Source organism: Diorhabda carinulata, chromosome 6 (genome assembly GCF_026250575.1).
Source record: "Diorhabda carinulata isolate Delta chromosome 6, icDioCari1.1, whole genome shotgun sequence".
In the NCBI taxonomy this organism is placed as follows: Eukaryota; Metazoa; Arthropoda; class Insecta; order Coleoptera; family Chrysomelidae; genus Diorhabda; species Diorhabda carinulata.
Genome location: NC_079465.1, coordinates 13309459 through 13325314, shown reverse-complemented (window position 1 = coordinate 13325314; position 15856 = coordinate 13309459). Strand labels below are relative to the sequence as shown.

The following is a 15856-nucleotide window of genomic DNA, read 5'->3' as shown; positions in this document are numbered from 1 at the left end:
ATTGTATTATGAAACATTTAGTATATTTTATCTCGTTATGTTTAAAATATTAGTATAGTTAGAACTATCCTATTCTTTATACAATGGTACTAGTCATACTAAAATTATACAGTCTGGAAATAATGAAACACAAAGTAAAATATAATTAACCAAATAGATACATATGTATATATTATATATATATATGCATATTATTAAAAACGAATTGTAAAATTAAATCTATAAAGAATATAGAGGTCGGCGACTACGTTGGTAAGAAGGTTAATAACAGTTGTCAAGTTTTTTATTTATTGATGAAACAAATTTTAAAACAAGGATAAGATCTGAGTCGATTCTGTCATTATTAATAGAGCAAAGGATGTTTGTTTATAGGATAGACCGTTCCGTATTCTGTTATTCCATAATCAATTTTCAGTACATTTTTAGCCCTGTTAAATCAAAATGTAAATATAACCGAGCATAGGATCGCAACATATGGTTAGGACATATATGTAATACTTCTATATGGACAGTTTCTATAAGTGGAAGCTGTTCCGACTAAGGAAGACAGAATGGCAACGATTTCAATATCCTCAAAGGTTCCAGCTCGGTTCTGCGAATTCTCAAGCATGCGCAGTATAGATAAAGTGTCTCGAACGAGAGAAAAAATGAATATTGTCGGCATCATAACGTAGGGTCGACTTAGACCCGATTAACTTGATCAGCTTCCGAACAACAATGACCATGATCCGGGTTTGTTTCCGAATATTCAAATCATGATTGGGTTAACCGGATATTAGTTTCCGAAAAAACCTTTAAGTGGTTTGCAAAAAATTAGTTGTCTCACTTATGATCTTATACACAGAACATATTCTAAGAAGAAATGCAAACTTAGTTGTTCAGTGGAAACAATATGGGTATGTTTTGTGATCTTATACTTCCATATAAGGCGGGTGCTATCAATATATGGTATGAGTATTTATAAAAAAGTTTCGCCAAATATTATTTATGCCCAGGAAAAATTTTCATAATTTTGTACAATACAAGCTGGGGAAATTTTCAATATTCAACTACGGTATTAAATTTTTTAACGTGGCATACCTCAATTCATCTACAATTGTTAAATTCGTATTACACTTTTTGTGCACAGCAGAGTCATCCTGGAAGGCTTTTGAACGGTTATTTTTCGGTTAAAATTGAACACTTCAATTTTTCTCTTATATGAAACATTCATTTTCTGTCTACCCTCCACAATATATGGTCCTACCACTTCCTATTCTTATTAGCTCGCGATGACGGACGTCCACATTTCGAGTGGTGGAATCGGCAATAAAAGAGAATAACAAATTTTGATCTTATTTACGAGTAGAGAGAGAAGGCTAATCAGATGCTCTTTCTGTATCTTCCAATAGTACAATTCCATTCACATGTTCTCTATCTTTAACATTAACTATTCTTCAAAACCATCAATACTCAGTTTGCAACACTGGGTGCTTTTTCGTTATCTATGGTTTTTAGAGCACAAATCTGAAAGATTCAATGTTCCATGGTTCCATCTTCCCAAGCTTTCCTTATATTTGCCAAATCTGTCAATTAGTATTTGTCGATGTTGGATGTGATTAATTTTCTAACATTTCTTTAAGGCTTTCTACATACAAGTTCAAAATTTATTTTTGAGTACTACTTGAGAAATTATATGCATATAATTGAAATTATCAATGTCTAAACATCGTACAGGGTAAGTTGTAGTTGATAAAATGGACACTAAAATGTGCCTGTCCTTGTATGGTGATTCTGCTATTGTTTAAAATATATAATTTATATTTTCTTTTATTAATATGTACCTTACATAATTTTTCTTAACAGAAATAAAAGTGGAAAGTACAGAACTCAGAAATCACAAATATTTCAAAGTCCAAAAAATGGTATAATCAGAAAAAGCGTAAAAAATAGGCAAGCATCCGCTAAAGGAAGAATGCGGAACAGTAGGAAACTCCAAGATGCTCGGCAAAAAATTCTATTAAAGAAGAAAAAGACTGTCACTGATGCTAGGGATATATTAACAAAAATGGCCAAATCTCAAGATGCTCGCACAAAAATCAATAAGATACGTGATGATAGAAGTGGTCCATCAACAAGTGAAAATGTTAAAGTAATTGGAAAGAATATACTGAAGAAAACTGATCGAAATGGAAAAATCAGTTTAGTTACCAACAAAGCTCGACAGAAATTAGATATCAATTTTGCTATTCAAAAGCAACTTGGTTTACTTCCTAACAACAGGTCACCTCCTAAGAGACCTGTTCCCAAAAGAAATGCAGCAGTAAATACTGTAAGGTCACCTAGCAGGTAAAATTTTTGCTGTTAATTTGGTGGTGGTTGTTAATATAATTGCATGGTAAAAGTAGATTAACATCATTTGAATTGTTCTCACTAAAATGTATACCAAAAGCTACCTTTTTGATTGCTACTAATTTGTTTTTTTGTTTCTGTTTTTTCTTGGATGGGCTTGGTATGCTCAAATTTTCACCACGTATTTTCATTTTATGTTGTTAATTATTGTTTACTGTATTGATTAAAGTGTACTTCCACAAATGTAAAATCTATATGATTTTTTTTGGTTAACTTTTGGAATTATAGTAATCTAATGTGTCCCCCATTTCCTAAAATTAGACTGAACATGTCTGCTTCAGTTCTTCCTACAGTACCAAAGCATTGATGAATGATATTATTTGAGACAGCTTCAGGGAGGTTACTTCTCCACTTTTGATTTCAGTCCAACCAACTACACAGACACATGTCTCTGCTGCTCTTGGCGTGTAGAAATTTTGTGTTTCACCATCCTCTTTTCACAAAACCTGTAATCACCATTGTTTTAATTTTTATTCTTTTAAGGTGTTTATTTAAGTGAAAAAGAGAATGTGTAGGCTGTTCCTGCTTAGGTTGATGCATAGCCTCCTACAAACAGCCTTCTATGTTTAAGACTGGATAGACTCCTATTCAAGTGCTCATTCAAGCTCTTCTTTTTTCTTCCATCTTCAAGTGATTACCCAGGATTACAGAACAGCTCTAATCTGGTGAAATGGAACTTGACCTCATTTTTTGCCATATTAGTTGCTATTTTGTTCCCCTATATGTCCCTGTATGGTGGTACCAAGATTAGAAGATTATAATTTACTTTGCTTATTTCATTTAGTGTTTATAGATATCATGATCACCTTTGACTGGATTATTTGTGAATCGATTTCTGTTATGGCTGCTTGACTGTCAAATAGGATTTCTATATATCTTTTTCGATAGTGCTATCCAAATTCAATTGTGCACACCTTTTAATAACTAGAGCTTTTGGAAGGTGCAAATTAAATTTAATCAGAATATTGGGTTCTTACTCTATATACACCTATCTCTATTTCTTTTGTGGTTTTGAAGGTATGAGTATACTATGTATACTTAATAATACAAAGAAGTTTTTCTCAAAATTACCTGTTTTTCTAAGCAATCAATTTGTGTCACAAGAGTCTTCTCTCTTCTGAGTTTGTAATTCTCAGAATCTACCTTTGATCATCCTAATAATAGACACATTGGGATATATTTATATGACAATGTGCAGTGAATTTAGGACTAGGTTCACTTCCATTGCTACAGTTGGAGAGGTTTTCATGGCCTCCTGTAAAAAATACGTTTAATTTCGGCAATCATGGTGAACATATATTGCATACCCTTTTTTTTCTTTCTATGGATGCAATGATGACTCTTGCGGCTTTCTTGAAAAATATTTTAATGTGCTTTTTCTTCAGAAGTTTGTCATCCAGGTTAATTTCTAAATAAATAAAGAATGAAATACATCTGACTATTGTTATATTTTTATAAATATAAGACAATAATTCGAAAATTAACACTAAGAAGTTTTTATTGTTTATATAGATACATGATTTTATTACTTTAGCAATACTGGTGTTTTTGATGTTATATTATTTGAGATTTTCTGTGTAATACCAAGATAAAATATATTTTAACCATTTATTGATCTTCCTCTTCCATTCAAGTATCTTTCAAACAGTCTTGTGCACATTTCAATAAGTTAACAATAATTTATTCCTTATAGGGAAATTGTGCGTTCTTTACTTCTTACCTATTTATCTTGACATAGCTATGTTTAATTGTTAACTACAAAGAAAATTTTTCTAATCATCTTGTGTCTAGCTTTAATTCATTTTCCTTAGGTAATTTTTACCTGTAATAAAGAAGAAAGAGAAGTCTGAAGAAAGTAACCACTTGATTTATTGGAGATTTCTATTTACTAGATCTTTTTCTACCAATACTCAAACTTTATATCGATTGGAATCATTTATAAAATTGTTTTGCATATAACTATAATCATCTGTTTATTTCAAAAACAAATGTGACATAATTCTATACCATTAATAAATTTTTTTATTGGTTAAATGTTTTAGTATCCGTAAGTCTGTTATAAATGACACTGTGGATTCTTTAAGGGAATATGATCCGAGTTTATACAGATGGACAAGACCAGAGTCAAGAAATCGTGCTGCTATTGAATTGAATAATTCACTAGAAGCTACAAGACAAGTTATGAGAGAAGCTCTAAGAGAAGAGTTAAGTAATGGATGGCCCACTTTTGCATCACACAAGTAAGTAACATAAAGTGATCAACACAAAATTTTTTTCCAAAAATAGTTTTCACTAAACTCAAAGTCAAGAAATCAAGTCAAATCCTCTTTTTAAAAGTTTCAAATCACAGTATATTTAACTGTATAGTGAAATTACAATTCAATTTTATACTTTCTTCTCACTACTATTTACAAGTCTAATTCAAGTTCCTTAAGAGTTATGACAAATTTGAGTTTTTTCAATTATCTTCAGTTATAAAAAATAACCATAGAAACAGATAAGCAGAAAACTGCTTTAGAATAATATTTATGTTACTTTTTATTATATTCATTAATTGTTTTTTTTTTCACAAAACTTACTAATAAATGTGTTTTTGTGGGGACGTGGCAATGAAATACCAAAGTGCTTTTTTTTAAATATCTTTTCATACTTCCTTATAACTATGTTTTCATTATCGGGGAAATTTAAGTTTTTTGAGAATTGTGGTATAACAAATTTTCTATTAAATATTTACACATGATCAAAAAACAACCTTCATAATGACAGTAACTTGAAAATTGAGTTAAGTTAATGTCATTTTGAAAGTTGCATTTCAAATCATATGAATTTAATATTTTATTGCAAAGTTATGCTTTTCTTGATTAATAATACATAGTTATTAGAAAGCCCGTAGTGTAAGTCATAAAGACATACTTAGAAATATTTCACCAAACTATAATCCTAAAATCTAAAATACCCGAAATAAAAAAAAATAGTATTATATATCAAGTACCTCGTAATGATTGTAACGCGGTTTGCATAAGACAGACATCTCAATATTTAGAAAATAGATTAAAAAGTCATCAATACAATAAAACTAGCAAAAATATATTATGTTCAGGTGGAAAAAAGAATTTTAATTTTTCAGAATTGTATTTTTAAAAATTTTACATCGCCATATTTTTCAAGTCTTGTTTCACTGTTTTTGTCTAATAAGCATATAAGTGAACATGCACAAAATTTTAATGGAAGAGATTTAATAATTTCACACTTAATATTGCAAAAATATTTTTCTAAAAAACTTTGTTTTTGGCATAAATGATCTATAATCCAATTACGTAAAATGTAAATATCTTCATGCTAGGAAATAGTTTTATATTGAATTGGGATTTCATATTTTGTACTTTTTAGCTCATATCAAAAAATGTCTGGAATATATGCTAAAGGTCCTCTTCGCTCTACTCATGCACCTATAAGGTAAATCAAAATTTACTGCTATCACAAAATCCATAATATTTATATATTTTAATTTCTTTTGTAAATTTATTAAAGAATCCAAGGTCCAAAATTTTAGTTGATAATTTTTTCATATTTTAGATCTACTTCTCGTCTACAAACAGGTACATATATAGATCTGGCCAATGTAGAAGATGAAGAAATGCCTTTGGCACCACTGCCCCCTGCAAGGCCTATCACTGTGTCACTACAAGGAACTTCTCGTGTCACTAATGTTCATTCACGATTGGATGATTCTGTACCTCCTGAATCCCATGGCATTTTTTCCACAGCTAAAACTAAAGTTGTTGTACCTGCTGGTCATAGAATCGTTGTATCTAACTTACAGCCTACAGTTACACAAGATGACATTAAAGTAAGTCTTTCAATTTGATCTATAATAAATTGGTATTAGCTAACATTGATATCATGATTTTTTTTGCAAAATGAAATTTATTCTACTGTATCTTATCAAAAACTATTGTAGTAAAAGTTCTTATTATACAAATAACACAATTAGCAAGAAAGCTTACAAGTAGACTATTGCATCAATATTTCAAATCGCATAGGCAGTGCTGCTTATAAATAGCGCTGCAAATTTTGGTTTCCAGATATTTCCAAAGTCAAGTAATTTTTCTAAAAATTGAGCATTAAGTATTCATCGATAGTTACTTTATATTACCACAAAGTTACATCTGTAAAACTAGAAAGGTGAAGTTGGCAGAATCACTCGTTTTATAGATCAAAATTTAATGCTGAAAACAGATATTTGGTGCTGTTATAGGTGTACCAAAAATGAGAACACCTCTAACTTTTAAGTAAGTTAGCAGTGTACCGTCTGTGACCGCGCTATGATAAGGTTGCAGTGAGAGGTACATGAGTTAATAATTTATTCAAAATCGATTTATCTATTTTTTAAATTTTTTAGAATCTTCTTCCAGCTCTTAAGACTGCTGGCGTCGTTATATTAGCAGTAGTTGATTAGAAAAAATTAGTGATTCTACCGACTTGATTTTTCTAGCTTTACAGACGTCACAAAGTTTTATGAAGTATGTGTTAATTTTTATTTGCCTGCATTATTAGTTGATGTTGAAAATATTGACACATGAACATGATCACTTATTACATGAATATCAAAACAAATGGAAACTCATAATCTAACATTTTGCATTTAACCCATTAATATAAATGAGTATCATTATGTCTTACTTTTGGGGACAAGGGGTATAATGAATGTGAACAATCAATAAATCATAGACAACAAGTTATAATAAACTGTTACATATATATTACTGGCAAAAAAAGAACTATAACAACTCAAAATTTCTTCAAACATAAAATCCTGGATCAATTCCTGAAGTAAATTGAACTAAAATACATTGTATGTATAAAGCAAAAATAAGGAACAGAAAATAAGCATAAAATTGCCTGTAATGATAATTGAATCAAATCATTTTTTCTCCCATCCAACATCCACGAATACATCATTTAATTTAACATACAAAATGACTGATTGTTTAACATTAATAAAACAGTAGTTCCTATCCTTAAACAAGGCAAGGCAAAGTTCAAATTTAGACTGACGAAGAAATGATTTAAACAAAACAGAGTATAAAATTTATGGGAATATAATTCTATTTTTTTCACAGGAACTTTTTGAAGATATAGGCCAACTATTAACAGCAAAATTAGTTAGACCCGGTGTGGCTGAAGTTATATATAAAAATTTGAAGGATGCTCAAAAGGCAGTTGATACTTATCATAATCGACAACTTGATGGTCAACCGATGAAATGTTTATTAGTAAATAAAAGGCCTCTCAATTATCCTACTGCACCACCTCTGACAAAAAATGAACTGTAAGTTGATTTTTATATTGCTTGAATAAATGTTTTACACAATATAATCAAATAATCAAAAGATTCTCAACAATAAACTGTTTTTAGTTTTCATTGTCATTTGGTAACAAATGATAAACAGTTATCATTTGGATTTGTTGTTGGATAAGATCCAACAGAATCTTATTTTGATTACCCTTTGTAGCCTTTTGCTTTATAAATTCATTTGGTATTTGGAGAATTTTTTACATGGGAATGTAGAGTATTATAAAACAATTTCAGCTTGAAGTAGCATATTGCAAGATTATCACACCTTCTCAGAAAAAAATTAGGATGGTTTTTTAATATATAGAGCACAATTTGGCACAATTTTCAATTAAATGTTGCGTGTTATGCATATTTAACTTATTTGTAAGGAATAGGTTCATTGTCCTTATTTAACAATCTCAATACTTCCAAATACATCTAATAATTTATTGTTGGATAGCTAGTTACTCTAGTAATCTAGTAATTTATTCTTGAGATTACCTAGCAACTGTTTTATTATTTTGTTGGATTTATAAACCAATTTAAAACCTATTCTGTTCATTCTATTCAATCTAATCCTGTATAACAATAATAATGTGTAAACGGAATTGAAAGGTAAAACAGCAAATTTTTTTCTGTTTTCCTTTGTTTTTTTTTATGGAAAAAGGTAGTTTCACAAAGACATTTCTTAATCCTACAACGGTTAATAAATTATCTACAAATAATGTACTAGGAAATGGAAACTGACCATTTTATGTATGATACAATAGAAAGAATCAATCGAAATGTACTTGCATGTTGCGCTGTTTTTCTAAATACATCAAATTCCTGCCTAATCACTAAGGTAGCTAAAAATGGTAACTGTCCATTATTTTCCATTTTATAAATAAAGACGGATATTTTGAATTGAATTCGAAGATGAAGAAAATTTAAAACTCTAAAAGCAAATATAAAACATCTACAGATATAATAATGAACTATATCCAAAACCATACTTTGCTTAAATTTGTAAAAATATTGATTTTCGACAGGATTTTAGAAACAAAATATCTGTACAGTCAATAACTATCTTTGAAATAGAGGAATATTTGGAATTTGAGCACTAGTATGGTTTCAAAAAAACATGTTTTTGATGATTAACCATTTGATTTTAGGTCTTCTCTGATATAAAATAGATTTTTAAAAAATTAAAATATTGACGTTTTGATCTCAGTCTTTATCAAAATATGTTTGGGGCTACAGATTTTAATATTTAAAAAATATTATCTATATATCTGTTTTAAATAAGAAGTTGAAGAAATTGAAACTCCAGAGATAGCAATTTCTTTGGATCCTATAGATATGGTGGAAAACCTTTCCTGTCAAAATTTTGACAAAAAACATATACATGTTAAATGACAGTTTGGTTTTTGCACTACTTTGTGATATTGATGGTATTATTGGACATATCGAAAGTCATATTCAATATCTTATATAAAAAAATGTGTAATAATAAAATGAGACTCCTGGCATATATAGGCCCATAGATGCATCCCGTGCATCTCACACCAAACAACTGCTCTAACTAAACAGGCGCGAAATCCGACTAGTGACCGGACTTCTAACCTGACACTACCATCTAAGACGCCATCTCTACACCATGAGCATCAGGGACGATCCCGAGTACCATTGGTGCATGGAGAAGGACGAAACTGCAGACCACATTATCTGTGAATGCCTTGCACTCTTATATGATCGTGATTAAAATACCTGGGCAAACCTCACAACTTGCCTAATGACATAAATAATAGATTTTCAAAAGATTCATGAAACAGATTAAGTCTAATTAAAATCCAAAAAAAACAAGTTTATGGACAAATATTTTGAAAGAATTGATAGCTTAATCAAAACATGTTCCTGGGTAAAAGCTTCACACTTGTAGTTGTAACAACCTTGTCACTAGGCCACTTGAGTATAAAATATCTGTTAGTAGTAATCCAACAATGTCAAAGCTCTATTATTTTTCTAGAAATCACAAACCTGGAACTGTTGTTTCAGCGAATTTTGAAATAGTTGAATCTTATAGAGTCACAATTTTATTGTATTGAATTACATGCAACATCAGTATTTAACGCTATAGTGAATATTATTTGAATAAAAACATGAAACATGGAGTATTTGAAGACTTAATTATATTGACATTTAGCACAAATCTGATCCAAAATAAAAGACAGAAAGCAAGCAATGAAAAATCAAAATAAGTGTACCAAATATGGATCATATTTGATGTACATAGATGTTCAAATTTCATGCGGAATAAATATACTAAATAAAAGACAATGCACTGAATTATTTGTATACTATTGTATATCGTATTGATTAGGGTGTCCGATCTGCAAACGCGCCTCAAATTTTTAGGTTGTGACCTAAAAAAAGTATTCACATTAATCCGAGCCTAAATAATAATACTTTTACTATTTAAATAACATGGAATTTTGACACTTTTTGCAGTTAATTTTTTTTACACTGTAACAAATGTAGTTAAAAATACTTGAACAGCTATTTCTTGTAGGAAATTTAACGCTTTATAAAAAATATTTGGATGTTTTTTTCGATAGAATTTATTAAAAGATATTTAATGATAAAATTGTATTCATTGTTGAATTCATTGTTTTTTCCACCATAATTTTTATTTATATCAAACTAAATACACACAGACAAATGATAAAATAAATACATACAAAATTTGTAGCAAAAATAAAATATATTATTGCTTATAAATAATATAACAAAATATTTATAGTACTTTCTTAATTTCTACAATTTTTTTTCAAACATTTTTTAGTTTCAGTAGGATATTTGGCTCTGAATTCACTTAAAACTTGAATCAAATATTGTTTTTGATCTCTTTGAATTGTTTATCTATTTATATAATCTTGTGTTAATTGAACAGCTCTTTCGGCTACATCATCAATTACTTGCAGATTATTAACAATTGCTAGACCATTTAAATAATTATAACTTCTAAACCATGTATCAGCATTAGTTTCTAAAAAATCTTTACTAATATACAATCTATCGAAAAATTTAACCATCTGTATTGATAACATGCCGTTTGAACAAATCGAATTGTGAATCTTCACGATTTTTTAACACTATAACCATTTTATTCTTAATGTTAGAGTTAGAGTTAATTTTTAGAGTGGACATCCAACGAGCATGATGAAAGGCTCCTGGTTTGTAAAATTTGACTTTTTCAATATCCATTGTATCAAAGAAAATTTGACATAATTCTAAGTGCTCTTTGTAGTCATCACGAGTTAAAATTGAGTACAAAAACTCTTGAACTTGAGCATTTCATTCATTTTGCTGTAGGTTAGATATGAAATGCTTTTCTGGTAGGGTGGTTAGAGTTGTGTAGGTAAAGTATTATTTTGTTTTAGGTTTATGAAAGACCGTATTGGCCTACTATGAAAACAAAAAATCCGTAAAACAAAATTGATGTAAGTTTGTTGACGTTGTTGTTTTATTTTTTGTTTTCAGAAGCGTGACAACAAGAAAAGGGGGCGAAGTACCGTCATCTCCGCCTAATAATAAGTTAGTACCAGATATTAATACTATACATAAAGTTCTTTTTCATAAGAAATAGGAGTAATTAAGTTATGTGTTTATTTTTTTTAATCGTTGCGGCATGTCTTTTAGTATATGCTCGTAATATACAATATAATATTTGTATAAACTCTTTATTCACTTATATTTTGAGGATTGAACGTAAATAATTAATTTTTCAATAATTATACCTTTCTGACTTGTTGAAAATATTTCCTTGAATGAGCATACAAATGAAAAAAATAATTCGAATATGCAGTTCAAATGTTGAACAAATAATTTCATTTTTATCTAATCGCTTTATGTAATTAGTTAATAACGAAATGGAAACATAAAGCATTAAAAATATTGAGTTTTGATAAAAATGAAGAATGGTCAATTGATAAAGGTGTAATTTGTAAGAATTATGAGTTATAAAAACAATATGAGATGTATGTGTTTGAAATAACGAAAAAAAAATGAATACATGTTAATGTTTTGATAGTCGACACCACGATCTATTCCAGGGGTGGCCAAGCTCCTTGATAGTCCGAGTCTTTTTTCAAAATTTGAAATGTTTCACGAACCGCAATTAAAAATGTATGCAAAAAGGGTATTATTCTTTCTTTTTTACAGAAATTATGTTTATTGAAAACATATAAATAAAAGTACAAAATGTTTGTATTGAATTTAAAAGTTAAACATATTTATTTTACTTCTTTTGATAATTTTTTAAAATTTGTGAAAGCACTTCGCAATAATTCTTTCAGATGCTGCTTTGTTAATACTGATCGGTGTTTGGATTTCACGAATTTTAAAGTAGAATAAAATGATTTACATAAGTACGTTCCGAATATTGAAATAATTCGACAAGCAGCCTTTTTTAATTCAGGATACTTCGATTCTGGTATAAATTTCCAAAATTCAATAATCGGCGTCGACTTATATTTTAATTGTAGAGCTTAATTTTCTTGCATCTCTACTAATTCTAATTCTCCAGATGCTTTTTGGGTCATAATTATATTGAAAATGGAAAACTCATCTTGAATTATGTTAATTTCAAATGGATTTAGAAAAAAAATCAAGAGACGATTTCAAAATTTTCAAGTCTTGAAATCTGTTTGGGAATTCCGTCAATATTCCTTCTAGCTGTTTTATATACTCGTTGAGTGTTTCTTGTTTATTATTGGAACAGTTTTTTAATTCGAGGAAAGTGGCAAAATGTTTTATTTTTAATGTCCTTTTGAAAAAGTCGTAATTTAGTTTGAAATCTAATTATACACTGTGAGAAGTCAGATATTATTCTATCTTTCCCCTGCAATTGTAAATTGAGTGATTGCAAATGTTCCATGACATCAGTGAAAAACATTAAGTCTTGTCATCGTCTAATTCGGAATAGGTTTTTCCTTTCCTTTTCTTTTAGAAATGCAGTTATCGGATCAAACAAATCTACAAATCGATTTAATACGTTGTAGCTAGATAACCATCTAACAATGCAAAAGAAATTAATGTCATTTGGATGTTCTTCGTTTTTTAATTCAAGGAAATTTTTGAATTGTCGATGATTTTTTGCATTAGTGCGAATGTAATTTACAACGTGTAACACTGTTTTCATAACATCAGGATATTTTAAATATTTTGCAACGAGATGTTCTCGGTGAATTATGCAGTGAATCGGTATGAATTGTGAAATTTGAGAATCATCTCAACCCAATAAGACCAACATTTTAACACAGCATTGCCGGAGCTCCATCAGTTGCAAGGCTTACAAGTTTATCAAGAGGCAAATCAAAATTTTTCAATATGGAATCTAATGCATTTTTGATATCGACGCGCGTTGTCTCTTGAAGTGCTACTAAATCTAACAATTCTTCTTTGACAACGAAATCAGCTGAAACAAAACGTATGAAAACTGCCTATTGTGGAAGATCTGTGATATCTGTCGATTCATCAAGGGTTAAGCTAAATGCAATACAGTTCTTCAAATCATTTTTTAAATTATATTCAAGAGATGTATTAATTGCAGTTATGCGTCGTTCGGTTGTATGTCTCGAAATGGGAATCTGCGAAATAACTATTTTCAATGCTGCATTATTTGGATCTAAAACTTTAACTACATTTTCTAAGTTTTTTTTTTAATAAACTCCCCTCCCCTCTCCATACGGGCGTTTTTCACGAGCAATATTCCAGGCAATAACAAAAATGGCTTCATCCACATTATTAGCTACTAAAGGTCGTCAAAATTGACTGTTGTTTATTTAAATTTTAAAGAAGCAAGTTTGTGTCTAATCTTAATTTAGAATTTGGTGGATACTGATTAGAAAACTGAGGATGATTGGTTTCATAATGTCGACGTAAATTGCAAGCTTTATAATTTTTGACCATAGAATTACAAATAACACATAATGCTTTTCCATTATTGGCAAGAAAAAAGAAATTCTCTCGAGACCCACAAATAATCCTTCAAAGAGCCGCATGTGGCTCGCGAGCCACAGATTGGCCATCCCTGATCTATTCAATTTTATCATTTGTTCTCACCAAATTGTATTCTATTCTTTTGCAATATCTTAAGCTTAATAGATTTTGCAATTTTCAACTGTTTTAATGCAATAAATTAAATTATTCTGTAATTAGTTATTTATTGCTTATAACTTGAATTATAATTTCTAGTTACTAATATATTTCTTGACAAGAAATATATTCAAATAGAATCTTTAAAGCCTAATCTTTATTATTGAAAATTTAAGCAACTACAAATTGTAAAGTGAGTACGTTTCCTTCAATCCTCGACATACGAAGATGAAATTGCAAGACGAGCCGGAGGCGAGTGTTGTAACATCTGAGTGGGTAATATCCATTATGCGCGTGTTGAATACTATACTTTATCCACAACCATATATATATATATATATATATATATATATATATATATATATATATATATATATATATATATATATTAGTTGATTAAAATAATCCAAAATATATTTCAAATGAACATTATTTTTTATTAATGGTAACGTTATTAATACACAATAAATTTGTTTATACACTTACATAATAATTATTAATAGTTACATAGATACACATAATAGTTTTCATAGATTATATTCATTAGATCGGCACGCTCCCATTAGCCCCATGATTAATGTTACCTAAAAATAATTTGATTAAATTGGAAAGTTCTAATCTGAAAATTACGTTATTGTAAGAATATCTTTATCATTGGATAGGTATGATCTGGCACCTCTTTAATAAATTTACTGACTTCTTCGGGCGTAAAAGTTTTAGATTTTTTCGGTTGATGGCCCACAATGATGATAACTTGTATTTTTTAGCAAGTTTAACAAAATACACTAGGATAACATTTTCAGAAAAAGATGATGTTTTTTGTGTCAGTTGCCAATCCATAAAACTTTTGTACACCGTATCATACTTACCTTTTGACTTGTTAGGTAGGAGATTTTCTGTAGCGCTAGCCGCTAATTTTAAAATGTATGGCGGTGTATAAGACATCTTCTAAATCTGATTCACTATTAGACATTTCTCTAATGATACCAGAGATAAGAATGTTCACACCAAATAACTCACAAACCGACTGACAGTATACTACAAATACAATGACAAGTAAATTTACAAATTGTCAAATTTGACGCAACGATTGAGTAATATTTTTATCGAACTGTCATTATTACTCAATTCTATATGGTAATGCATGGCATTACTTGATAATAATCGCATATTTAACAGATATATTAATTAATAGTTGTGGATAAACAATATTATCAGTTTCTAATATTAAAACTAAGAACAGTGTTGATTAATGGATGAAAACTTTAATATACTATATTTTGAAATAAAAATTTGTATTTTTTTGGTCTCTGTAAAAAAGTAAGTATAAGCATTATTTTTATTTGAGGTGTGATTTACTTGAAATATATAAATAGTATTCCATTTTATTTGAAGTTACATGTAATTGTTTAAAATAAAATTTTGTACCTTAGTTTTGAATAATTTGACATTTTGGATCAAAACTATTTTATTTGTTTCCTACGGGCTTGAAAAATCGAAAAACTTCTATCTCAAAATAATTTGACAAAAACAATATAATATACTTTTTATTAAGGTTACAGGTTATTTTGAAGGTCTTTTTTGGTAAATTACCACAATTTTTTATCATGTTTGTTTCTATTTTAATGTAATGTTCTATGGATCATATTTCGATTTTAATCTCAATATTCTTCAAGAAAACAGTCGTACGTCGTAATATTTCCAACTAATAGAAATGTTTGTAACTAAATGAATAATGTGAAAATGCCACAAATATTCAAGATCTTTCTGAATGTAGGCAACATAATCAAAAAAATTTATTCAAAAAATTTTTAAACCACATTTTATTTAAAATGCATCAAAAATGAAATTTTTCTAGTTAATCCTGGTACAATTAGTCTTTAAGAATAAATCAAATGATAGATTCTGACGATAACAAAGTTGAATGAGTATATTGTAAATAATTGAAGAACATATAGGTACAGAAATGTAAATTTTATCCCGCTGCTC

At 29.0% G+C, this 15856-nt stretch overlaps 1 protein-coding gene across 4 annotated transcripts; it reads left to right on the top strand.

The window, feature by feature from the left end:
• Nucleotides 1-1508: 1508 nt before the first annotated feature.
• LOC130895227 (polymerase delta-interacting protein 3-like) lies at nt 1509-13926 on the top strand. 4 transcript variants are annotated; one of them, XM_057802424.1, is made up of 7 exons: nt 1509-1717; nt 1846-2328; nt 4476-4631; nt 5782-5847; nt 5968-6241; nt 7515-7723; nt 11252-13926. In XM_057802424.1, exons 1-7 carry the CDS (start codon nt 1698-1700, stop codon nt 11355-11357), a joined length of 1314 nt encoding a protein of 437 aa, XP_057658407.1. In that variant the 5' UTR covers nt 1509-1697; the 3' UTR covers nt 11358-13926. The 4 variants fall into 4 exon arrangements, with proteins under 4 accessions (XP_057658407.1, XP_057658406.1, XP_057658408.1 ...); XM_057802423.1 differs by having other exon boundaries at nt 4434-4631; XM_057802425.1 differs by having other exon boundaries at nt 1518-1717; nt 4434-4631; nt 11152-13926.
• The last annotated feature ends 1930 nt before the right edge of the window (nt 13927-15856 follow it).

What these genes read in the sequence shown, in the direction of transcription:
- LOC130895227 (XM_057802423.1), top strand. Translation starts at nt 1,698, where the DNA reads ATGTCTAAACATCGTACAGG. An exon ending in ACTGTAAGGTCACCTAGCAG is followed by an intron (nt 2,329 to 4,433) that starts GTAAAATTTTTG and finishes TAAATGTTTTAG; the next exon opens with TATCCGTAAGTCTGTTATAA. An exon ending in TCTACTCATGCACCTATAAG is followed by an intron (nt 5,848 to 5,967) that starts GTAAATCAAAAT and finishes TTCATATTTTAG; the next exon opens with ATCTACTTCTCGTCTACAAA.